This window comes from Ranitomeya variabilis, chromosome 4, assembly GCF_051348905.1.
Source record: "Ranitomeya variabilis isolate aRanVar5 chromosome 4, aRanVar5.hap1, whole genome shotgun sequence".
In the NCBI taxonomy this organism is placed as follows: domain Eukaryota; kingdom Metazoa; phylum Chordata; class Amphibia; order Anura; family Dendrobatidae; genus Ranitomeya; species Ranitomeya variabilis.
The window spans coordinates 719,770,841-719,797,981 of NC_135235.1; the positions used below are offsets into that span (position 1 = coordinate 719,770,841).

Consider the following 27,141-nt stretch of genomic DNA (forward strand, 5'->3'; position numbering starts at 1 on the left):
GATTCCAGTCATACTGATAGCGCCGGACTGGCCAAGGCGGCCGTGGTACGCCGAGCTTGTAAACATGCTCGCGGACACTCCTTGGAGACTCCCAGATCGGCCAGATCTCCTCTCGCAGGGACCTCTCTACCACCAGAGTTCTCAGTCACTGAGTTTAATGGCATGGCCGTTGAGGCCGCAGTCTTGAAAAACTCTGGTCTCTCTTCCCAGGTCATACAGACCATGATCAGAGCCAGAAAACCGGCGTCTTCCCGTATCTACCATAGGTACTGGAAAGCGTTCTTTCGCAGGTGCGAAACCAATGAAGTTTTTCCAATGTCCTTTTCTCTTCCGGATCTTCTCGGTTTCCTCCAGTCTGGTCTCGATTCGGGCTTATCCCTCAGCACACTCAAAGGACAAGTGTCCGCTCTGTCGATCCTCTTCCAGAGTGACCTTTCCTCCATTCACCAGGTTCGGAATTTTCTACAGGGAGTTGTGCATATCGCCCCTCCTTTCCGTCCTCCCTTGGGACCTTAACCTGGTCCTTGGTGCTCTTCAGGCTGCTCCCTTTGAGCCTCTTCATGACGTGCCCTTTTCCCTTCTCTCTTGGAAGGTCGCCTTTCTCATTGCCATTACATCTATCAGGAGGGTCTCCGAGTTGGCAGGCCTGTCATGTCGTTCCCCTTTCCTGATTCTTCATCAGGATGAGGTCGTTCTTTGACCGGTTCTCAAATTCCTTCCCAAGGTGATCTCGGCTTTCCACATCAACGAAGACATTGTCCTTCCATCATTTTGCCCTTCTCCGGCTCATCCTTTGGAGAAGTCTCTTCACAAGCTTGACGTTGTCAGGGCCATTCGGGTCTATCTTTCTAGAACCGCTCCCTTCCGTCAATCTGATTCTCTCCTTGTCATTTCTGAAGGTCGTCGGAAGGGCCTTCAAGCGTTCAAATCCAACATTTCGCTCTGGATTCGCTCTGCAATTTCAGAATCGTACCGTATTCACGAGGCACGTCCTCCCCCGGGGGGGGCGAGCTCACTCCACCAGAGCCGTCGGAGCTTCTTGGGCTGTTCGCCACCAGGCCTCCGCCTTACAAGTTTGCAAGGCCGCAACCTGGTCGTCTTTGCACACGTTTACGAGGTTCTATCGGGTTCATACCCAAGCCTCGTCTGATGCAGGTCTTGCTAGGAAGGTACTGCAGGCGGCGATCGCACACCGGCCGACCTGAGACCTTTACTCTTTTCCTTTCTACCCAACCTTTTCCGGGACTGCTTTTGGACGTCCCATGGTTGTCCTGTGTCCCCCAATGAAGCGATAAAGAAAGAGGGATTTTTGGTACTTACCGTAAAATCTCTTTCTTGGAGCCTTCATTGGGGGACACAGCACCCTCCCTACTGGTTTGTTCTGGTACCGTGTTTAGGGCCTGGAGTCCCTAGTTGAGTTGGTACTTTTACTGTTATGAGTTCTGTCGCTTCTCCTACTGCTTTTTGCACTAACTGAGGTGCTTGGTGCCTGTCGGTGGGTGTATACTGCCGGGGAGGAGCTACGCCTTTTTCCTTTTTTGCATAGTGTCAGCCTCCTAGCAGCAGCAGCATACACCCATGGTTGTCCTGTGTCCCCCAATGAAGGCTCCAAGAAAGAGATTTTACGGTAAGTACCAAAAATCCCTCTGTTTCCTTCAACGACAACCAGTCATCCTATCCCTGCAGCTGAAAAACACCCCATAACATGATGCGACCACCATCATGTTTCACTGTTGGGATTGTATTGGGCAGGTGATGAGCAGAGCCTGGTTTTCTCCACAAATACCGCTTTGAATTTTCACTAAAAAGGTCCATCTTTGTCTCATCAGACCAGAGAATCTTATTTCTCATAGTCTGAGAGTCCTTCATGTGTTTTTTAGCAAACTCTATGCGGGCTTTCATATGTCTTGCACTGAGGAGAGGCTTCCGGGCCACTGTGCCATAAAGGCCCGACTGGTGGACGGCTGCAGTGATAGTTGACTTTCTCCCATCCGCCTACTGCATCTGTGGAGCTCAGCCACACAGATCTTGGGGTTCTTCTTTACCTCTCTCACCAAGGCTCTTCTCCCATGATTGCTCAGTTTGACTGGACAGCCACGTCTAGGAAGACTTCTGGTGGTCCCAAACTTCTTCCATTTAAGGATTATGGAGGCCACTGTGCTCTTAGGAACCTTGAGTACTGCAGAAATTCTTTTATAACCTTGGCGAGATCTGTGCCTTGCCACAATTCTGTCTCTGCGCTCCTTGGCCAGTTCCTTTTGACCTCATGATTCTCATTTGGTCTGACATGCACTGTGAGCTATGAGGTCTTATATAGACAGGTGTGTGCCTTTCCAAATCAATTCTTATCAGTTTAACCCCTTACTGACATCGGGCGTAATAGTACGCCGATGTCAGACTTCCTCCCTTTGATGTGGGCTCTGGCAATGAGCCCACATCTTTGCGGGGACATGTCAGCTGTTTTGAACAGCTGACATGTGCCCGCAATAGCCACAGGTGGAATCGAGATCCAGCCACGGCTATTAACCAGTTAAATGCCGCTGTCAAACTCTGAAGCGGCATTTAAATTTTGCTTCTGGCAATCGGGAAGGAAATACGCACACCGGTGACAACTCGTCAGGTGATCGCGGGTCACCGGTATGTTGGCATGACAATCTGAGGTCTCCTGGAAACCTCCATGGTTATCAGTGCCGGCTTCCTGTGAGCGCCACCCAGTGGTCGGCGCTCATAGCAAGTGAGTAAATCAGCTACATAGAGATGATCTGAACATCGCCTCTATGTAGCAGAGCCAATCGGGTTGTGGCAGCTTCTAGTCTCCTATGGAGACTATTAAAGCATGCCAAAAGTAAAACAAAAAAAGTTTGTAAAAATATAAAAATTAAAATCCCCCCTAATTTTGCCCATTCAAAATAAAATTAAAATAAAATCAAACATACACATATTTGGCCCTGCTGCGCTCAGAATCGCCTGATCTATCAATAAAAAAAAGGATTAATCTAATTGCTAAACGACGTAGCGAGAAAAAAAGTCAAAACACCAGAATTACCGTATTTTTCGGACTATAAGACGCACCGAACCATAAGACGCATGCGGGAGGCCGCGCGTGTGCAGATGGAGATTGTGGCCGCCATTTTCCTGAAGCCAAGATCTAAATCTGCGAACTCGGCTTCAGGAAAATGGCCACCGCGATCTCCATCTGCGCACGCGCGGCCTCCCGCGGCCATTTTCCTGAAGCCCCGGGAAGCAGAGCACTCCATCTGCGCACGCGCGGCCTCAGGAAGATGGCTGCCACCACCGATAACAACAGGATTCACCCGGCTCTGCTGCTTACCGGGCTGCTGCATCACCTCACCGGTGAAAGGGACCCCGCTCACTGCGCCTCCTCTGCCGCCGCACCTCTGCTACTGCACCTCTGCCACCGCACCTCTGCCGCCGCGGTAAGCCTGCATGACGACTATTAGACGCACCCCCTATTTTCCCCTCTTTTTTTGGGGGGGAAAAAGTGCGTCTTGTAGTCCGAAAAATACGGTATGTTTTTTTTGGTCGCCGCGACATTGCATTAAAATGCAATAACGGGCGATCAAAAGATCGTATCTGCACCAACATGGTATCATTTAAAACGTCACCTCGGCGCATAAAAAATAAGCCCTCACCTAACCTCAGATCACGAAAAATGAGACGCTAAGTGTATTGGAAAATGGCGCAAATTTTATTTTTTAACAAAGTTTTTTTTTTTGTCACCACATAGATAAAAAAGAACCTAGACATGTTTGGTGTCTATAAACTCGTAATGACCTGGAGAATCATAATGGCAGGTCAGTTTCAGTATTTAATGAACGTAGCAAAAAAGCCAAACAAATAACAAGTGTGAGATTGCACTTTTATTTTTTAAATTTCACCGCACTTGGAATTTTTTCCCATTTTCTAGTACACAACATGGTAAAATCAATGGTGTCATTCAAAAGTACAACTCGTCCCGCAAAAACAAGTCCTCACATGGCAATATTGATGGAAAAATAAAAAAGTTATGTTTCTAAGAAAAAGGGGAGTGAAAAACGAAAATGCAAAACTGAAAAAGGCTTCGGGGGTTAATTAAACACAGCTGGCCTCCAATGAAGGCGTAGAACCATCTCAAGGAGGATCACAAGGAAATGGACAGCATGTGACTTAAATATGAGTGTCTGAGCAAAGGGTCTGAATACTTATGACCATGTGATATTTGAGTTTTTTTTATATTAAATTTGCAAAAATTTCTACATTTCTGTTTTGTTTTCAGTCAAGATGGGGTGCAGAGTGTACATTAATGCGAAAAATGAACTTTTTTGAATTTACCAAATAGCTGCAATGAAACAAAGAGTGAAAAATTTAAAGGGGTCTGAATACTTTCTGTACCCACTGTACATTTATTCACGCCTGCAGGAGATGTGTTGGCATGGCTCGAGCCCTGGTTTCATGGATTCACTCCATGTCATAAAATACATTATGTTTTCAATCCTAAATACCGTATATACTCGAGAATAAGCCGAGAATTTCAGCCCATTTTTTTTAGGCTGAAATTGCCCCTCTCGGCTTATACTCGAGTCATACCCAGGGGTCGGCAGGGGAGGTGGAGTGGCAGCTGTCTAAGCACACTCACCTGCTCCTGGCGCAGTGTCCCTGGTTCCCCGGCGCCGGCAGCTTCTTCCTGTAGTGAGCGGTCACATGGTACTGCTCATTACAGTAATGAATATGGACCCGACTCCACTCCCATAGGGGTGGAGCCGTATATTCATGACTGTAATGAGCGGTACCATGTGACCCCTCACTACAGGAAGAAGCTGCCGGGGAACAGATGTGCAGGGACCGCGCCAGGAGCAGGTGAGTATAAGCAGTGCGCGATATTCACTTGCTCCCCGTTCCACCATCACCAGCCGCCGCTACCTTCCCCGTCCACTGCACTGATGCTCAGGTCAGAAGGCGCGGTGACGCAATTAGTGCGTGCCATCCTCTGCCTGAGCAGTCAGTGCAGTGGACGGGGAACGTAGCGGTGGCTGGCAGCGATGGAACGGGGAGCAAATGAATATAGAAAGTGCCGGGGGCCTGAGCGACGAGAGGTGAGTATGTGATTTTTTTTTTTATCACAGCAACAGCATATAGGGCAAATGACTGTATGGAGCATCTTATGGGGCCATAATCAGCATTTATGGAGCATTATATGGGGCAAATGACTGTATGGAGCATCTTATGGGGCCATAATCAGCAGTTATGGAGCATTATATGGGGCAAATGACTGCATGGAGCATCTTATGGGGCCATAATCAGTATTTGTGGAGCATTATATGGGGAAAATGACTGTATGAAGCATCTTATGGGGCCATAATCAGCATTTGTGGAGCATTATATGGGGCAAATGTCTGTATGGAGCATCTTATGGGGCCATAATCAGCATTTGTGCAGCATTACACTGTGTTCCAAATTATGCAAATTGGATTTCAGTGTCGTAAAGATTGTTTTGTTTTTCAAATAAACTCGTGGATGGTATTGTGTCTCAGGGCTCAATGGATCACTGAAATCAATCTGAAACACATGTGATAATTAGTTTTCCAGGCGATTCTAATTAAAGGAAAACTACTTAAAAATGATGTTCCACATTATTAAGCAGGTCACAGGTTTCAAGCAATATGGGAAATAAAAAGGATCTCTCTCTTGCTGAAAAGCATCAAATAGTGCAATGCCTTGGTCAAGGGATGAAAACAATAGATATTTCCCGAAAACTTAAGCATGATCATCATACTGTGAAGAGATTTGTGGCTGAATCTGAGCACAGACATGTTCGTGCTGATAAAGGCAGAATGAGGAAGGTTTTTGCCGGTCAAGTTAATCGGATTAAGAGAGCAGCTGTTAAAAAGCCATTACAAACCAGCAAACAGATATTTGAAGCTGCTGGTGCCTCTGGAGTCCCTCGAACTTCAAGGTGTAGGATCCTTCAAAGGCTTGATGTGGTGCATAGACCTACTATTTGGCCACCCCTAAACAGTGTTCACAAGCAGAAACAGTTGCAGTGGGCCCAGACATACATGAAGACTAATTTTCCAACAGTTTTGTTTACTGATGAGTGTCTAGCAACTGTGGATGGTCCAGATGGATGGAGTAGTGGATGGCCACCATGTCCCAACAAGGCTGCGATGTCAGCAAGGAGTGGAGGAGTCATGTTTTGTGCCAGAATCATGGGGAAACAGCTGGTAGGGCCCTTTAAGGTTCCTAAAGGTGTGAAAATGACCTCTGCAAAGTACATAAAGTTTCTGACTGACAACTTTCTTCCATGGTATAAAAAGGAGAAACGTGCCTTCAGGAGCAAAATCTTCTTCATGCATGACAATGCACCATCTCATGCTGCAAAGAATACCTCTGAGTCATTGGCTGCTATGGGCATAAAAGGAGATAAACTCATGGTGTGGCCACCATCTTCCCCTGACCTCAACCCTATTGAGAACCTTTGGAGTATCATCAAGCAAAAGATCTATCAGGGTGGGAGGCCGTTCACACCAAAACAGCAGCTCTGGGAGGCAATTCTGACTTCACGCAAAGAAATACAAGCAGAAACTGTGCAAAAACTCACAAGTTCAATGGATGCAGGAACTGTGAAGGTGATATCAAAGAAGGGTCCTATGTTAACATGTAACTTGGCCTGTTAGGAGGTTCTGGAGTTAAATAGCTGTTTTGTTCAGTGAATGTGACCTAATGCCGCAAATTCCACAAATCAGCATTTTCAGTTCTTTAAAACATATCAAACGTTTAGAAATTATACTGTGCCTAATAATTTGGAACAGTGCATTTTGAGTTTTTATTCATTTTGGAGATTATACTATTATCATTGGGAAGTTTCTCAATAAAATTCAATGTATAATCTAACGGGTGATGACTTTTATTAGACTGACTGTCATTTGCCCCGACCTTTTAGGAAAATCTGAGAAAAATGTACTTTGCATAATAATTTGGAACATAGTGTATATGGGGTGTATTTTGTATGGAGCATCTTATGGGGCCCATCATGAACTGTATGGAGCATTATATGGGGCTCCTGATTCAATATGGATCTTCAAAAACACTTAACCTACTGATGTCTCGATTAATTTTTCTTTTATTGGTATCTATTTTTATTTTTGACATTTACCGGTAGCTGCTGCATTTCCCACCCTAGGCTTATACTCGAGTCATTAAGTTTTCCCAGTTTTTTGTGGCAAAATTAGGGGTCTCGGCTTATACTCAGGTCGGCTTATACTCGAGTATATACGGTAATTCAGATTGTGCAGTAATCTCTCTTGAAATGGGGGCGCTAATACTTTCTCTACTCTTCTGGTCAGGACTCATAGTAGCTCCAGTAGTCCACCATAAATGAGTGCAACTCCGGTTTAGTGTTGGAGTTCTCCCCTCATACATATGTTGTTGAGGATGTAAATTTTTTTTTTTTGATACATGTTCATTCTGCATGATAGTTTGAATGTGGTGGGATCGGCCTGCCTCACTTAACTGAGTTTGTAACTCCCTGGTAGTGTTTAGAAAAAGGTTTCAGTTACCAAATACCTGAGATCTAAATTTAAGATCCCTCAGCTCTGCACTATTATAAAAAGTTCTAATTAAATTTCTAATATTTCTTCTTGACGTTTATCTGACAGAAAATATTGGTCCTTACGATAGTTTATATTGCTTAGAGCCACCGAGTCCCATACTCCAATTACTCCAGAGAAGTTTCACCACTACTCATTTTTTTTTTCCTGAGGATGATTGTTCAGCTTGATCATTTCAGTAGATGTGTTATTGTCTATAGTCACAGTTTTGCCCATTACCCTTTAACTTCTTTAACCCCTCTACATGGATTTGGACTTACACAGAGACCCCTAGGCTTGAAGCCCAGTGTTACCTGCTGTTCTGTGAAGTAAGATGAGAAGAAGAATAGACCGATAACCATGTCAGAACCTAGAGGCCAGAGAAAATACTAACTCAGGAGACATAGGAGTAGTCAGTAAACAGGCTGGGGTCACAACAGGAATCAAATACACAAGCCGGGAGCTGAGCACAGAGGACTGAACTAGAGGAGATCAAGGCTGTATCTGGCAGATTCCGGCAATATTCTTCAAGCTGTAGTAAGGTTTGGTACTTTTGAAGTCCAACTCTGATTGCCCAAGGTGTGGCAATCTCAGACGGACATATTGCATATGCTTTGGGATTGTCGCAGATTTTCTCCTATTGGATTGTAGTGTTGAACTTCATTGGAGTGGTGTATGGGTACATTATCCCTAGGGATCCATTGATATGTGTATTAGGGTATGTGGAGGAAATATTAACTGACAATACGACTAAAATTGTAATTGCTAGATTTGTTATGATCTGGTGGCCTAGGAGCAGCATGAGGCGTCCTCTGGAGAAGGTGGTACCTATACTGACCGCAGACCCTGAACTTAACACCGCAAATAGAAGTAGCCGTGGAATGTACCTAACACTGCCTAGACATCTCGTCACAGCCGGAGGACTAAATACCCCTAAAGATAGAAACGGGAAAACTATCTTGCCTCAGAGAAAATCCCCAAAGGATAGACAGCCCCCCACAAATATTGACTGTGAGAGGAGAGAGAAATAACATACGCAGACTGAAAACAGGATTTAGCAAAGGAGGCACTTCTAGCTAAATAGAAAGGACAGGACAGAGTACTGTGCGGTCAGTATTAAAACACTAGAAAATATCCACCGCAGAAAATACCAAAATATCCACATCTAACTAAAGATATGGAGGGGTAAATCTGCATCTCCAGAGATACCAGCTTGGCTGAATAAATCCTTACACAGACAAAGCTGGACAAGAAAAAACATAGAAAAGCACTGAACTATAAAGCCCACAGCATGTGGACTGCAAAAACAAAGCCAGAACTTATCTTGGTTGATTTGGACTGCATAGCAGGAGAAACCAGGCAGAGATGTGAATCCTCCAGAAACAATGGACAACTGGCACTATCTAAAGGATCCAGCAAGACTAAATAGCCCAGTCAGAATTGCACTAAGTGGACACACCTGATAAATGCTGCGATCCAAAGACAGCAGCAGTACCACTTATAACCACCGGAGGGAGCCCAAGAACAGAATTCACAACAGTACCCCCGCTTGAGGAGGGGTCACCGAACCCTCACCAGGACCCCCAGGCCGATCAGGACGAGCCAAATGAAAAGCACGAACCAAATCGTCAGCATGAACATCGGAGGCAACAACCCAAGAATTATCCTCCTGGCCATATGGAGAAAAAAGAAGAACCGGAGGATAAAAGCCGCGCAGACCACAATGAAGATAACAGAGTTACACACACACACTCTGTTTATTAGCCTACGCGTTTCGTGGCAGACAAGCCACTTCATCAGGGCATCAAGATTCATCAATAAAACCAGGTATATATACCCACAACCATATATGGTTTTAAAGATCGATCATTGGGTTTCAATGTATTTTAATGTTTTGTAACCAATATTATGGGTATATTTACAAATGTTTGACCTAAAGTGGGCGTTCCCACCAGAAGTGATGTCGTAAGAGGGTGGGGCTTATACATGTTTGTGTTTTTTTGATTGTACTTGTGGGTATATATACCTGGTTTTATTGATGAATCTTGATGCCCTGATGAAGTGGCTTGTCTGCCACGAAACGCGTAGGCTAATAAACAGAGTGTGTGTGTGTAACTCTGTTATCTTCATTGTGGTCTGCGCGGCTTTTATCCTCCGGTTCTTCTTTTTTCTCCATGTGGATCCATACTGTTTGCCGGGAGCCTGCTGCGACCATACGTGCTTATCCAAGGGAGTTGTGACCTGTCACAACCAGACCAGGTGAGTCTGTTTTGTGGGGGTCCACGTGATTGCGATACCTGAAGGTATTACTCTATGTGCGCTTCTTTTTCTTGTTTTTAGAGACCTCCTGGCCATAACGCTTCCATTTGACAAGATACTGAAGCTTCCGCCTCGAAAAACGAGAATCCAAAATCTTCTCAACCACATACTCCAACTCCCCATCAACCAACACCGGGGCAGGAGGATCAACAGAGGGAACACCGGGCTCCACATATTTCCACAACAAAGATCTATGGAAAACATTATGGATCGAAAAAGAGGCTGGAAGGGCCAAACGAAAAGACACTGGATTGATAATCTCAGAAATCCTGAAAGGACCAATAAACCGAGGATTGAACTTAGGGGAAGAAACCTTCATAGGAAAATGACGGGAAGACAACCAGACCAAATCCCCAATCCGAAGTCGGGAACCAACACACCAAAGACGGTTAGCAAAACGCTGAGCCTCCTGAGACAACACCAAATTGTCCACATGAGCCCAAATTTGCTGCAACCTGTCAACCACAGAATCCACACCAGGACAATCAGAAGGCTCAACCTGCCGTGAAGAAAAACGAGGATGAAAACCAAAATTACAAAAGAAGGGCAAAACCAAGGTAGCAGAACTAGCCCGATTATTAAGGGCAAACTCGGCCAATGGCAAGAAAGCCACCCAATCATCCTGATCAGCAGACAAAAAGCATCTCAAATAAGTTTCCAACGTCTGATTAGTTCGCTTGGTTTGGCCATTTGTCTGAGGATGAAATGCGGAAGAAAAAGACAAATCAATGCCCAGCCTAGCACAAAAGGCCCGCCAAAACCTAGAAACAAACTGGGAACCTCTGTCGGACACAATATTCTCCGGAATACCATGCAAATGAACCACATGCTGAAAAAACAACGGCACCAAATCAGAGGAGCAAGGCAATATAGGCAAAGGTACCAAATGAACCATCTTAGAAAACCGATCACAAACCACCCAGATAACCGACATCCTCTGGGAAACCGGAAGATCTGAAATAAAATCCATAGAAATATGCGTCCAAGGCCTCTCAGGGACCGGCAAAGGCAAAAGCAACCCACTAGCGCTGGCTTGGCCCGCGCACAAGTCCCACAGGACTGCACAAAAGAACGCACATCCCATGACAAAGAAGGCCACCAAAAGGACCTACCAACCAAATCTCTGGTACCAAAAATCCCAGGATGGCCAGCCAACACAGAACAATGAACCTCAGAAATCACCTTACTAGTCCATCTATCAGGAATAAACAGTTTCCCCACTGGACAGCGGTCAGGTTTATCAGCCTGAAATTCCTGAAGAACCCGTCGTAAATCAGGGGAGATGGCAGAAAGAATCACCCCTTCCTTAAGAATGCCGACCAGCTCAGAGACCCCAGGAGAATCAGGCAAAAAGCTCCTAGAGAGGGCATCAGCCTTAACATTCTTAGAACCTGGAAGATACGAGACCACAAAATCAAAATGGGAGAAAAACAGGGACCATCGAGCCTGTCTAGGATTCAGCCGCCTGGCAGACTCGAGGTAAATCAGATTCTTATGATCGGTCAAGACCACAACACGGTGCTTGGCCCCCTCAAGCCAATGTCGCCACTCCTCAAATGCCCACTTCATAGCCATCAACTCCCGATTGCCGACATAATTGCGTTCCTCAGGCGAAAACTTTCAAGAAAAGGAGGCACACAGTTTCATCAAGGAACCATCAGAATTCCTCTGAGACAAAACGGCCCCTGCCCCAATCTCAGAAGCGTCAACCTCAACCTGAAATGGAAGAGAAACATCCGGCTGACGCAACACAGGAGCAGAAGTGTTGTGAATTTGGATTCTGGGCTCCCCCGGTGGCTACTGGTGGAATTGAACTGGTGTCTTCATCTTCTCTGTTCACCTGTTCCCATCAAGATGTGGGAGTCGCTATATAACCTTGCTTCTCTGTTAGTTGCTTGCCGGTCAACAATGTTATCAGAAGCCTCTCTGTGCTTGTTCCTGCTCCTAGACAACTACTAGATAAGTTGGACTCTTGTCCATGTTTGTTTTTGCATTTTTGCTCCAGTTCACAGCTGTAGTTTCGTTACTGTGTCTGGAAAGCTCTTGTGAACAGGAATTGCCACTCTGGTGTTATGAGTTAATGCCAGAGTCTTAAAGTAATTTCTGGATGGTGTTTTGATAGGGTTTTCAGCTGACCATGAAAGTGTCCTTTCTGTCTTCTGCTATGTAGTAAGTGGACCTCAAATTTGCTAAACCTATTTTCATACTACGTTTGTTATTTCATCTTAATTCACCGCCAATACATGTGGGGGGCCTCTGTCTCCTTTCGGGGTATTTCTCTAGAGGTGAGCTAGGACTAATATTTTCCTCTGCTAGCATTATTTAGTCCTCCGGCTGGTGCTGGGCATCTAGAATCAACGTAGGCATGCTACCCGGCCACTGCTAGTTGTGCGCTAGGTTTAGTTCATGGTCAGCTCAGTTCCCATCTTCCAAGAGCTAGTTCCTATATATGCTGATGCTATGTTCTCTTGCCATTGAGAACATGACAGTTTGACCGGCCCACTAAAGGGTTAAAATCCTTGGCTGAGAAAGGAGAGAAATAAGAAGTCTGCTGAAATTTTTTTTTTTTTTTTTTTTTCTCTCCTTCTAATCTTTGAATGGCTCTGTGTCCACCTGTTTGTAATGGATCTACAGAGTGTAACTGCAGGTTTGAATAATCTCGCCACGAAGGTACAAAATTTGCAAGACTTTGTTTGTCATGCACCTGTATCTGAGCCGAGAATTCCTTTGCCGGAATTTTTCTCGGGGAATAGATCTGGGTTTCTGAATTTTCAAAATAATTGCAAATTATTTTTGTCCTTGAAATTTCGCTCTGCCGGAGACCCTGCACAGCAGGTCAGGATTGTGATTTCCTTGCTCCGGGGCGACCCTCAAGACTGGGCTTTTTCATTGACACCAGGGGATCCTGCGTTGCTCAATGTGGATGCGTTTTTTCTGGCCTTGGGGTTGCTTTATGACGAACCTCATTTGGAGCTTCAGGCAGAAAAAACTTTGATGTCCCTATCTCAGGGGCAAGATGAAGCGGAAATTTACTGCCAAAGATTCCGTAAATGGTCTGTGCTTACTCAGTGGAATGAGTGCGCCCTGGCGGCGACTTTCAGAGAGGGTCTCTCTGATGCCATTAAGGATGTTATGGTGGGGTTCCCTGTGCCTGCGGGTCTGAATGAGTCCATGACAATGGCTATTCAGATCGATAGGCGTTTGCGGGAGCGCAAACCAGTGCACCATCTGGCGGTGTCCACTGAGAAGTCGCCAGAGAGTATGCAGTGTGATAGAATTCTGTCCCGAAGCGAGCGGCAGAATTTTAGACGGAAAAATGGGTTGTGTTTCTATTGTGGTGATTCTACTCATGTTATATCAGCATGCTCTAAGCGCACTAAAAAGCTTGATAAATCTGTTTCCATTTGCACCTTACCGTCTAAGTTTATTCTATCTGTGACCCTGATTTGCTCTTTGTCATCTATTACCACGGACGCCTATGTCGACTCTGGCGCCGCTTTGAGTCTTATGGATTGGTCCTTTGCCAAACGCTGTGGGTATGATTTAGAGCCTTTGGAGACTTCTATTCCTCTGAAGGGGATTGACTCCACCCCATTGGCTAATAATAAACCACAATACTGGACACAAGTAACTATGCGTATTAATCCGGATCACCAGGAGATTATTCGCTTTCTGGTGCTGTATAATCTACATGATGATTTGGTGCTAGGATTGCCTTGGCTGCAATCTCACAACCCAGTCCTCGACTGGAGAGCTATGTCTGTGTTGAGCTGGGGATGTAAGGGGGCTCATGGGGATGTACCTGTGGTTTCCATTTCATCATCTATTCCCTCTGAAATTCCTGAGTTCCTGTCTGACTATCGTGACGTCTTTGAAGAATCCAAGCTTGGTTCGTTACCTCCGCACCGAGAGTGCGATTGTGCCATAGATTTAATCCCGGGTAGTAAATACCCAAAGGGTCGTTTATTTAATCTGTCTGTGCCTGAACATGCTGCTATGCGAGAATATATAAAGGAGTCCTTGGAAAAGGGACATATTCGTCCATCGTCATCTCCCTTAGGAGCCGGTTTTTTCTTTGTGTCAAAAAAAGACGGCTCTTTGAGACCATGTATTGATTATCGGCTTTTGAATAAAATCACTGTTAAATATCAATACCCATTGCCGTTGCTGACTGATTTGTTTGCTCGCATAAAGGGTCCAAGTGGTTCTCTAAGATTGACCTTCGTGGGGCGTATAATTTGGTGCGAATCAGGCAGGGGGATGAGTGGAAAACCGCATTTAATACGCCCGAGGGCCACTTTGAGTATTTAGTGATGCCTTTTGGTCTTTCAAATGCTCCGTCAGTTTTCCAGTCCTTTATGCATGATATTTTTCGCGATTATTTGGATAAATTTATGATTGTGTATCTGGATGATATTCTGATTTTTTCGAATGACTGGGACTCTCATGTCCAACAAGTCAGGAGGGTTTTTCAGGTTTTGCGGTCTAATTCTTTGTGTGTGAAGGGTTCTAAGTGTGTTTTTGGGGTACAGAGGATTTCCTTTTTGGGATATATTTTTTCTCCCTCTTCCATTGAAATGGATCCTGTCAAGGTTCAAGCTATTTGTGATTGGACGCAGCCCTCTTCTCTTAAGAGTCTTCAGAAATTTTTGGGCTTTGCTAACTTTTATCGTCGATTTATTGCTGGTTTTTCGGATATTGCTAAGCCATTGACCGATTTGACTAAGAAGGGTGCTGATGTTGCTGATTGGTCCCCTGATGCTGTGGAGGCCTTTCGGGAGCTTAAGCGCCATTTTTCCTCTGCCCCTGTGTTGCGTCAGCCTGATGTTGCTCTACCTTTTCAGGTTGAGGTCGACGCTTCTGAGATCGGAGCTGGGGCAGTGTTGTCGCAGAAAAGTTCTGACTGCTCCGTGATGAGGCCTTGTGCCTTCTTTTCCCGTAAATTTTCGCCCGCTGAGCGGAATTATGATGTTGGGAATCGGGAGCTTTTGGCCATGAAGTGGGCTTTTGAGGAGTGGCGCCATTGGCTGGAGGGGGCCAGACATCAGGTGGTGGTATTGACTGACCACAAAAATTTGATTTATCTTGAGACCGCCAGGCGCCTGAATCCTAGACAGGCGCGCTGGTCATTATTTTTCTCTCGGTTTAATTTTGTGGTGTCATACCTACCGGGTTCTAAGAATGTTAAGGCGGATGCCCTTTCTAGGAGTTTTGAGCCTGACTCGCCTGGTAACTCTGAGCCCACAGGTATCCTTAAGGATGGAGTGGTATTGTCAGCCGTTTCTCCAGACCTGCGGCGGGCCTTGCAGGAGTTTCAGGCGGATAGACCGGATCGTTGCCCACCTGATAAACTGTTTGTTCCTGATGATTGGACCAGTAGAGTCATCTCTGAGGTTCATTCTTCTGCGTTGGCAGGTCATCCTGGCATTTTTGGTACCAGGGATTTGGTGGCAAGGTCCTTCTGGTGGCCTTCCCTGTCACGAGATGTGCGAGGCTTTGTGCAGTCTTGTGACGTTTGTGCTCGGGCCAAGCCTTGTTGTTCTCGGGCTAGTGGATTATTGTTGCCCTTGCCTATTCCTAAGAGGCCTTGGACGCACATCTCGATGGATTTTATTTCAGATCTGCCTGTTTCTCAGAAGATGTCTGTCATCTGGGTGGTGTGTGACCGTTTCTCTAAGATGGTCCATTTGGTTCCTCTGCCCAAGTTGCCTTCTTCTTCCGAGTTGGTTCCTCTGTTTTTTCAAAATGTTGTTCGTTTGCATGGTATTCCTGAGAATATCATTTCTGACAGAGGGACCCAATTCGTGTCTAGATTTTGGCGGGCATTCTGTGCTAGGATGGGCATAGATTTATCTTTTTCGTCCGCTTTCCATCCTCAGACGAATGGCCAGACCGAGCGGACTAATCAGACCCTGGAGACATATCTGAGGTGTTTTGTGTCTGCTGACCAGGATGATTGGGTTGCTTTTTTGCCATTGGCGGAGTTCGCTCTCAATAATCGGGCCAGCTCTGCCACTTTGGTGTCCCCGTTTTTCTGTAATTCAGGGTTTCATCCTCGATTTTCCTCTGGTCAGGTGGAGTCTTCGGATTGTCCTGGAGTGGATGCTGTGGTGGAGAGATTGCATCAGATCTGGGGGCAGGTGGTGGACAATTTGAGGTTGTCCCAGGAGAGGACTCAGCTTTTTGCCAACCGCCACCGTCGTGTTGGTCCTCGGCTTTGTGTTGGGGATTTGGTGTGGTTGTCTTCTCGTTTTGTCCCTATGAGGGTCTCTTCTCCTAAGTTTAAGCCTCGGTTCATCGGCCCGTATAAGATATTGGAGATTCTTAACCCTGTTTCCTTCCGTTTGGACCTCCCTGCATCCTTTTCTATTCATAACGTTTTTCATCGGTCATTATTGCGCAGGTATGAGGTACCGGTTGTGCCTTCCGTTGAGCCTCCTGCTCCGGTGTTGGTTGAGGGTGAGTTGGAGTACGTTGTGGAGAAAATCTTAGACTCCCGTGTTTCCAGACGGAGACTCCAGTATCTGGTCAAGTGGAAGGGATACGGCCAGGAGGATAATTCTTGGGTGAATGCATCTGATGTTCATGCCTCTGATCTGGTTCGTGCCTTTCATAGGGCCCATCCTGATCGCCCTGGTGGTTCTGGTGAGGGTTCGGTGCCCCCTCCTTGAGGGGGGGGTACTGTTGTGAATTTGGATTCTGGGCTCCCCCGGTGGCTACTGGTGGAATTGAACTGGTGTCTTCATCTTCTCTGTTCACCTGTTCCCATCAAGATGTGGGAGTCGCTATATAACCTTGCTTCTCTGTTAGTTGCTTGCCGGTCAACAATGTTATCAGAAGCCTCTCTGTGCTTGTTCCTGCTCCTAGACAACTACTAGATAAGTTGGACTCTTGTCCATGTTTGTTTTTGCATTTTTGCTCCAGTTCACAGCTGTAGTTTCGTTACTGTGTCTGGAAAGCTCTTGTGAACAGGAATTGCCACTCTGGTGTTATGAGTTAATGCCAGAGTCTTAAAGTAATTTCTGGATGGTGTTTTGATAGGGTTTTCAGCTGACCATGAAAGTGTCCTTTCTGTCTTCTGCTATGTAGTAAGTGGACCTCAAATTTGCTAAACCTATTTTCATACTACGTTTGTTATTTCATCTTAATTCACCGCCAATACATGTGGGGGGCCTCTGTCTCCTTTCGGGGTATTTCTCTAGAGGTGAGCTAGGACTAATATTTTCCTCTGCTAGCATTATTTAGTCCTCCGGCTGGTGCTGGGCATCTAGAATCAATGTAGGCATGCTACCCGGCCACTGCTAGTTGTGCGCTAGGTTTAGTTCATGGTCAGCTCAGTTCCCATCTTCCAAGAGCTAGTTCCTATATATGCTGATGCTATGTTCTCTTGCCATTGAGAACATGACACAGAAGTAAATCGGCGTTTAAGCTCCTGAAAGGCAGAAACAGCCTCAGAGGACCAATTCGTCACATCAGTGCCTTTCTTTGTCAAATCGGTCAGGGGTTTAACCACACTGGAGAAGTTGGCTATGAAACGGCGATAAAAATTAGCAAAGCCCAAAAATTTCTGAAGGCTCTTCACGGATGTGGGCTGAATCCAATCATGAATGGCATGAACCTTAACCGGATCCATTTCTATAGATGAAGGAGAAAAAATGAAGCCCAAAAAACGAAACCTTCTGCACTCCAAAGAGGCACTTAGACCCCTTCACAAATAAAGAATTATCACGAAGGATCTGAAATACCATCCTGACCTGTTTCACATGAGACTCCCAATCATCGGAAAAAATCAAAATATCATCCAAATATACAATCATGAATTTATCAAGATAATTCCGAAAGATATCATGCATGAAAGACTGAAACACAGATGGAGCATTAGAGAGCCCGAATGGCATTACAAGGTATTCAAAATGGCCTTCTGGCATATTAAACTCAGTTTTCCATTTGTCACCCTGCTTAATACGAACAAGATTATACGCCCCTCGAAGGTCAATCTTAGTAAACCAACTAGCCCTCTTAATCCTAGCAAACAAATCAGAAAGCAAAGGCAAAGGGTATTGAAATTTGACCGTGATCTTATTCAAGAGGCGATAATCAATACAGGGTCTCAAGGAGCCATCCTTCTTAGGAACAAAAAAAAAATCCCGCTCCCATCGGCGAAGAAGATGGCCGAATATGTCCTTTCTCCAAAGACTCCTTAACATAACTCCGCATAGCGGCATGTTCTGGCACCGAAAGATTGAAAAGTCGGCCCTGGAATCAAGTCAATAGCACAATCACAGTCCCTATGCGGTGGAAGGGAACTGGACTTGGGCTCATCGAATACATCCTGGAAATCTGACAAAAACTCTGGAATTTCAGAAGAGGGGGAAGAGGAAATTGACATCAAAGGAACGTCATTATGAACCCCCTGACAACCCCAACTAGTCACAGACATAGATTTCCAATCTAACACCGGATTATGTACCTGCAACCATGGAAAACCCAGCACAATAGCATTATGCAAATTTTGCAACACCAGAAATCGACAATCCTCCTGATGGGCTGGCACCATGCACATGGTCAGCTGTGTCCAAAACTGGGGTTTATTTTTAGCCAAAGGTGTAGCATCAATGCCCCTTAAAGGAATAGGGCTCTGCAAAGGCTGCAAAGGGAAACCACAACGCCTGGCAAATTCTAAGTCCATCAAATTCAAAGCGGCACCTGAATCCACAAATGCCATGACAGAAAATGACGATAATGAGCAGATCAAGGTCACAGATAACAGAAATTTAGGTTGTACAGTACTGATGGTAACTGAACTAGTGATTCTCTTTGTACGCTTAGAGCAATCAGAAATAATATGAGCAGAATCGCCGCAGTAAAAACACAACCTATTCTGACGCCTGAATCCTTGTCGTTCAGCTCTAGCAGGCGCGGGGAACCCCACCATAACATCTTTAACGGCTTCAGAAAGACCCTTTCTGAAAATCGCCGCCAAAGCATCCTCATTCCATTTAGTCAGCACAGACCATTTTCTAAATTTCTGGCAATATGATTCTGCTGCTTCTTGACCCTGACACAGGGCCAACAAGGTCTTCTCTGCATGATCCACTGAATTAGATTCATCATGCAATAACCCTAGCGCTTGAAAGAAAACGTCCACATTAAGCAAAGCAGGATTCCCAGACTCCAGGGAAAATGCCCATTCCTGAGGATCACCACGCAGCAGGGAGATGACAATTTTAACCTGCTGAATGGGATCACCAGAGGAACGGGGTTTCAGAGCAAAAAACAGTTTACAATTATTTTTAAAGCTCAAAAACTTATCCCCAAAAAACAAATCAGGAGTAGGAATTCTAGGCTCTAAAATCGGAGTCTGAGCAATATAATTGGAAATACCCTGTACTCTAGCAGCAAGTTGATCCACACGAGAAACCAATCCCTGAAAATCCATGCCAGCGCCTAACTCCTGAGCCACCCAGAGAAAAAAAGGGAAGAACAGACTACAGAAAAAAAAATGGCTCAGCACTTTTCTTCCCTTCTTCTGAGATGCATTTAACTCATTGTTGGCCAGTTGTACTGTTATGATCTGGTGGCCTAGGAGCAGCATGAGGCGTCCTCTGGAGAAGGTGGTACCTATACTGACCGCAGACCCTGAACTTAACACCGCAACTAGATGTAGCCGTGGAATGTACCTACCACTTCCTAGACATCTCGTCACAGCCGGAGAACTAAATACCCCTAAAGATAGAAACGGGAAAACTATCTTGCCTCAGAGAAAATCCCCAGATAGACAGCCCCCCACAAATATTGACTGTGAGAGGAGAGAGAAATAACATACGCAGACTGAAAACAGGATTTAGCAAAGGAGGCACTTCTAGCTAAATAGAAAGGACAGGACAGAGTACTGTGCGGTCAGTATTAAAACACTAGAAAATATCCACCGCAGAAAATACCAAAATCTCCACATCTAACTAAAGATATGGAGGGGTAAATCTGCATCTCCAGAGATACCAGCTTGGCTGAATAAATCCTTACACAGACAAAGCTGGACAAGAAAAAACATAGAAAAGCACTGAACTATAAAGCCCACAGCATGTGGACTGCAAAAACAAAGCCAGAACTTATCTTGGTTGATTTGGACAGCATAGTAGGAGAAACCAGGCAGAGATGTGAATCCTCCAGAAACAATCGACAACTGGCACTAACTAAAGGATCCAGCAAGACTAAATAGCCCAGTCAGAATTGCACTAAGTGGACACACCTGATAAATGCTGCGATCCAAAGACAGCAGCAGTACCACTTATAACCACTGGAGGGAGCCCAAGAACAGAATTCACAACAAAGATTATTGTTTGCTGCAAGGAAACTGATTGCAAAATATTGGGTTACGGAGGAGCCTCCGGCCAGACGTGAATTCATTGCTCAAACGAACCACATAATTAAATTTGAGATAAGTATTTACACCAGGAGAGACGAGCTGGATTTCTTCCATAAATTATGGCAGCCGTGGTTGGATAGGATTAATTTATGGTATACTAGTATATACAGGTCCTTCTCAAAAAATTAGCATATAGTGTTAAATTTCATTATTTACCATAATGTAATGATTACAATTAAACTTTCATATATTATAGATTCATTATCCACCAACTGAAATTTGTCAGGTCTTTTATTGTTTTAATACTGATGATTTTGGCATACAACTCCTGATAACCCAAAAAACCTGTCTCAATAAATTAGCATATTTCACCCGACCAATCAAATAAAAGTGTTTTTTAATACCAAACAAAAAAACCATAAAATAATAATGTTCAGTTATGCACTCAATACTTGGTCAGGAATCCTTTGGCAGAAATGACTGCTTCAATGCGGCGTGGCATGGAGGCAATCAGCCTGTGACACTGCTGAGATGTTATGGAGGCCCAGGATGCTTCAATAGCGGCCTTGAGCTCATCCAGAGTGTTGGGTCTTGCGTCTCTCAACTTTCTCTTCACAATATCCCACAGATTCTCTATGGGGTTCAGGTCAGGAGAGTTGGCAGGCCAATTGAGCACAGTAATACCATGGTCAGTAAACCATTTACCAGTGGTTTTGGCACTGTGAGCAGGTGCCAGGTCGTGCTGAAAAATGAAATCTTCATCTCCATAAAGCATTTCAGCCGAGGGAAGCATGAAGTGCTCCAAAATCTCCTGATAGCTAGCTGCATTGACCCTGCCCTTGATGAAACACAGTGGACCAACACCAGCAGCTGACATGGCACCCCACACCATCACTGACTGTGGGTATTTGACACTGGACTTCAGGCATTTTGGCATTTCCTTCTCCCCAGTCTTCCTCCAGACTCTGGCACCTTGATTTCCGAATGACATGCAAAATTTGCTTTCATCAGAAAAAAGTACTTGGGACCACTTAGCAACAGTCCAGTGCTGCTTCTCTGTAGCCCAGGTCAGGCGCTTCTGCCGCTGTTTATGGTTCAAAAGTGGCTTTACCTGGGGAATGCGGCACCTGTAGCCCATTTCCTGCACACGCCTGTGCACGGTGGCTCTGGATGTTTCCACACCAGACTCAGTCCACTGCTTCCTCAGGTTCCCCAAGGTCTGGAATCGGTCCTTCTCCACAATCTTCCTCAGGGTCCGGTCACCTCTTCTCGTTGTACAGCGTTTTCTGCCACATTGTTTCCTTCCAACAGACTTACCATTGAGGTGCCTTGATACAGCACTCTGGGAACAGCCTATTTGTTGAGAAATTTCTTTCTGGGTCTTACCCTCTTGCTTGAGGGTGTCAATGATGGCCTTCTTGACATCTGTCAGGTCGCTAGTCTTATCCATGATGGGGGTTTTGAGTAATGAACCAGGCAGGGAGTTTTTAAAAGCCTCAGGTATCTTTTGCATGTGTTTAGAGTTAATTAGTTGATTCAGAAGATTAGGGTAATAGGTCATTTAGAGAACCTTTTCTTGATATGCTAATTTATTGAGACAGGTTTTTTTGGTTATCAGGAGTTGTATGCCAAAATCATCAGTATTAAAACAATAAAAGACCTGACAAATTTCAGTTGGTGGATAATGAATCTATAATATATGAAAGTTTAATTGTAATCATTACATTATGGTAAATAATGAAATTTAACACTATATGCTAATTTTTTGAGAAGGACCTGTAGTATTATAGAGTACAACTTATGGTAAACTGGATCTCTGATATTGTCAACTATGGATGAATTATTGTTTGCTCCTGATATGGCCTCCATCGGGGGGTTAATTTACTGTAAAACATTAAATGAGTATGAACATGTGATCTGTTGTAAATCTTGTTATGGATATTACAAATTTATCTGATTAAAAAGGTGTGGTGCTTTCCAATTGGCTAAAACAGGGAGCAGATTACTGCAGCTGACAGCCCACACACCCATACTGCCAGACTGGATGGTACTACAGATGCCAGGCACCCTAATCTTAGTGGCTGGGAAGAGCCTGCACCGCCAAGAGCTTCTGGTTCCAACCCCACCTCTGTTACTAGCATCGCCTGCAGAATTAGTAAGCCGCGTCTGGTGTCCGAAGCAGACATTGCAGGAGCAGATCGCAGAGGAGATGGGGCACACATTTGCAGAATCCCTAATATGGCAAAATTGCAGAAAACCAGATCTGATGAAATCCCTATAAAGTGACTCCATTTTGTAAATTATAACCCTCAATAAATTAATCTATAGGAATAGTGACTATTTTGACTGCACTGCAGTTTTCAGATATTAGCACGCGCAGTGGATATTGGAGAGTGAAAATTGCAAATATCCCAAGTTATTACCCAACACATAGTGCCCAGATTGTGCTTCAGGAGATACACATGCCGTAAAATAAGTGGCTTCTTCTCACTGTAGTAATGCCAAAAGCATGGATGCTTAATGTGGTTTTGAGCACAGTCTAGTAAACTGTCATTGTCTTGGTGAATAATTTAATAATTTTGCATAACTTACCATTTTTACAGACGGTTTAAGTAGAAATGTTAAAAAATATAGAATTCAAGGATATTTTTTTCTAAAATAATAATTGGTTTTATTCTTGGCAGATGACCGTACCAGGAGATCAGCAGGACAGCCGACATCTTCAATGTTTAATTCAGATAATCTTGAGATCCCACAGGATACGATTGAAGTGAATGCCATTACTCCAAATATACCATCATCTCTTCTCAGCAAAGATCTGTCATCTGATCATTTGGAACTGGTCCTGTCTTCTGATTCATTGCCTAGTACTAATGAAAATCAAAGTCACAAAATAAGCATTAAAAATCAAACTGCTCCTAAAGCAATGAAGACATTTTCATTTTCAGGATATGGAAATAGTTTTCCCCTAGAAAAGTCATTTCTCAAACAACAAAAACTTCACAAATCAGACAATAGATTTTCTTGTTCCAAGTGTGGGAGATGTTTTAACCAGAAATCAGATTTTGTCAGTCACCAGAGCATTCACACAAGGAAGAAGCCATTTTCATGTTCAGAATGTGGGAAATGTTTTATTCGGAAAGCGCAGCTTGTTACCCACCAAAGAACTCACACAGGAGAGAAGCCTTTTTCCTGTTCAGAATGTGGGAAATGTTTTATTCGAAAAGTGCAGCTTGTTACCCACCAAAGAACCCACACAGGAGAGAAGCCTTTTTCCTGTTCAGAATGTGGGAAATGTTTTAACCACAAAGGGAATCTTGTTAGCCACCAGAAAACCCACAGAGGGGAGAAGCCTTTTTCCTGTTCAGAATGTGGGAAATGTTTTAACCACAAAGGGAATCTTGTTAGCCACCAGAAAACCCACACAGGGGAGAAGCCTTTTTCCTGTTCAGAATGTGGGAAATGTTTTCTAGCTAAATCATTTCTTGTCAGACATCATAGATCTCACACAGGGGAGAAGCCTTTTTCCTGTTCAGAATGTGGGAAATGTTTTAACCTCAAAGCGAATCTTGTTAGCCACCAGAAAACCCACAGAGGGGAGAAGCCTTTTTCCTGTTCAGAATGTGGGAAATGTTTTCTAGCTAAATCATTTCTTGTCATACATCATAGATCTCACACAGGGGAGAAGCCTTTTTCCTGTTCAGAATGTGGGAAATGTTTTAACCTCAAAGTGAATCTTGTTAGCCACCAGAAAACCCACAGAGGGGAGAATCCTTTTTCCTGTTCAGAATGTGGGAAATGTTTTAACCACAAAGCGAATCTTGTTAGCCACCAGAAAACCCACACAGGGGAGAAGCCTTTTTCCTGTTCAGAATGTGGGAAATGTTTTACCAGTAAAGCGAATCTTGATAGCCACCATAAAACCCACACAGGGGAGAAGCCTTTTTCCTGTTCAGAATGTGGGAAATGTTTTATCCAGAAAAGGACTCTTGTTAGCCACCAGAAATCCCACGCAGGGGAGAAGCCTTTTTCCTGTTCAGAATGTGGGAAATGTTTTAACCAAAAAGCGCATCTTGTTAGCCACCAGAAAACCCACACAGGGGAGAAGCCTTTTTCCTGTTCAGAATGTGGGAAATGTTTTAGCCAGAAATCTAATCTTGTTAGCCACCAGAAATCCCACACAAGGGTGAAGCCTTTTTCCTGTTCAGAATGTGGGAAATGTTTTAACCACAAAGCGCATCTTGTTAACCACCAGAAAACCCACACAGGGAAGAAGCCTTTTTCCTGTTCAGAATGTGGGAAATGTTTTACCAGGAAAGCGAATCTTGTTAGCCACCAAAAAATCCACACAGGGGAGAAGCCTTTTTCCTGTTCAGAATGTGGGAAATGTTTTAACCAGAAATCGAATCTTGTTAGCCACCAGAAAATCCACACAGGGGAGAAGCCTTTTTCCTGTTCAGAATGTGGGAAATGTTTTAACCAGAAATCGAATCTTGTTAGGCACCAGGAAACCCACACAGGTTGAGAAGCCTTTTTCCTGTTCAGAATGTGGGAAATGTTTTAGCCACAAAGCGAATCTTGTTAGCCACCAGAAAACCCACACAGGGGAGAAGCCTTTTTCCTGTTCAGAATGTGGGAAATGTTTTGTGAAGAAACCATCTCTTTCTAGCCACCAAAGAATTCACACAAGGGAGAAGCTTTTTTTAAGTTCATAATTGTTTTTGCATAGTCACATACAAGTGCTTCTAACTAAATTAGAATATTATCAAAAAGTTAATTTATTTCAGTTCTTCAATGCAAAAAATGAAACTCTTATATTAGTCATTACAGAGTGATCTATCTCAAGCGTTTATTTCTGTTGATGACTATATCCTATAGCCAATGAAAACCCAAAAGTCATTATGTCAGTAAATTAGAATAAAAACACCTGCAGTGGCTTCCTAAACATTTAAAAAAGGTCCCTTAGTCTGTTTCGGTAGGCTCCACAATCATGAGGAAGACTGCTGACTGGACAGATGTCTAGAAGGCAGTCATTGACACACTCCAGAACGAGGGTAAGCCACTGTAAAATATTAGTATTTCAATAATAAAAAAATATATAGATTACTTAACATATGCAGGTTCTAACTAGCAAATAGATACTCTGTATATTGAGAGAATGAGTTAATTCTGAGGATTTTGGCCGATACATCTGTTCTCTGTTTGTCAGAACTATAGGGCTTTTGTCAGAACTGTCAATATGTGGCTATTTGGAGATAGTAAATGGTTCTTACAGGTCACAGGCTATATGCTTAAGCATTTCAAAATGAGGTAATGTACAAATAACTAATATGCATGTTCCGCAAGTTACTTGTGTTCTAATGTGGTAGAGGCTATGAATATAGCGGCAGAACATCTTATGTTGTTATGACACAGGAAAAATAGAAACCAATGTAAGTCTATGGGTCAAAATAGTATATAAGCCGACCTAACTCCTGTTCAGGAGATCTCATACTTCTAGAATCTCCAACCCGGACCACATCAACTTCAAGACCATATGTAAGAACCACTGAATGCTTGTTTTCTCTTATAATCTAATATTTATTTTTGGGTGCTATGAACTTTTCTTCATTTTTGTAATCACTTTTTGAATAAACATTAAACAAGATTTGTTTTATCCACATAATTCAATATTGCGTTCCTTTCTATCCTCACCGTGCTCTTACTTTAAAAAAAAAAAAAAAGTAATTAAGTGTTATTTTTTTCTAACATTTTGGGGAGCCCAGCCAAATCTGATTTTTTTGCTATTTTGGGTGGATTCCTTTTGATTGCACACAGGGGGAGGAGAGCTCTGCTAAACACCTGTTGTTCAAGGTGCAGGAATTCCACTACAGTATTTCACTTCTAAGGATCAGACAGAGCCTACAGAGGAGTGAAGATTTGTGTCTCCAACCATAAAGAGCTGCATGTGTCCCATACAGGCAGAGGTCTGAGGAGTCAGTAAAGGTACGGAGGACCATCCATTGACGGATGGATCAATCCCCTAGAGGAAAAGACATTCCATAGGTGAGAAAATGGATTTTATTCATGATTATTCTAAGAAAAGTAATATAGAGTTTAAGTTTGTTCATAGCCATACAGATTCACAATTATGGTCTAGTTTATATAGCCAATGCGAAGCAGAGAATCTTAAAATTGATAAGAGGTTTTTCTCAGTAAAACAAGTTACAGAGAAGCTTCAAAATGTCACACACATGGTCCGAGTGTACAATAATTTAGTGTTTGAGAAAACTGAAACACACATACATAAAGCTTGTACTATCACACAGGACATTGGTCATACTGACACCCAAGGTAACACACAAGAGTATGACCGGGATTACTTCGATTGTCCAAATTGTTTGATATTGTCAGAATATAATGAACAATTGGAAGATCAAATTGATACTCGAGCAGAATTATTGTCCAAATTGCACCAAGATATAAAAAAGGCTTCTGTTGTTACACGATCAAACATGAAGACAATGCCGCCGCATCATTTGTACCAGACACACAAAATCCAGATGTTTCAGTAGAAGATTTACAAGCAGATGAACTACAACAGAAAAAATTCCATGACAGAGCAGCACAAATTAATCTGAAAATACACGATCAGTTAATGAAAATTTTAAAAGACATTCCAAACTTCAATGACAAGATGGATGCCTTTTATAATGTGGACATTTTTGAATCAAACACAGATAAATTCAATCTTAATGATGAACAAAAAACAAGATATTCAGAGTATGGTTACCCTCACATATGGGAAAAAGGTTAGATACCACACCCAGATTAAATGATAATGAATTGACACATAGCACAAAAGAAGACAGACAGACAATTAATACTGTT

The 27,141-nt window shown here is 43.8% G+C and overlaps 1 protein-coding gene across 1 annotated transcript in view; it reads left to right on the top strand.

Moving 5' to 3' along the window:
* LOC143766627 (uncharacterized) overlaps positions 1 to 26,841 on the top strand; it is a 50,861-nt gene extending 24,020 nt beyond the window's left edge. Inside the window, exon 7 of the mRNA XM_077254432.1 lies at positions 22,956 to 26,841. Within this exon, the coding sequence (XP_077110547.1) occupies positions 22,956 to 24,796 (1,841 nt within the window). The 3' untranslated portion in view covers positions 24,797 to 26,841. The remainder of the gene's footprint in view (positions 1 to 22,955) is intronic.
* The last annotated feature ends 300 nt before the right edge of the window (positions 26,842 to 27,141 follow it).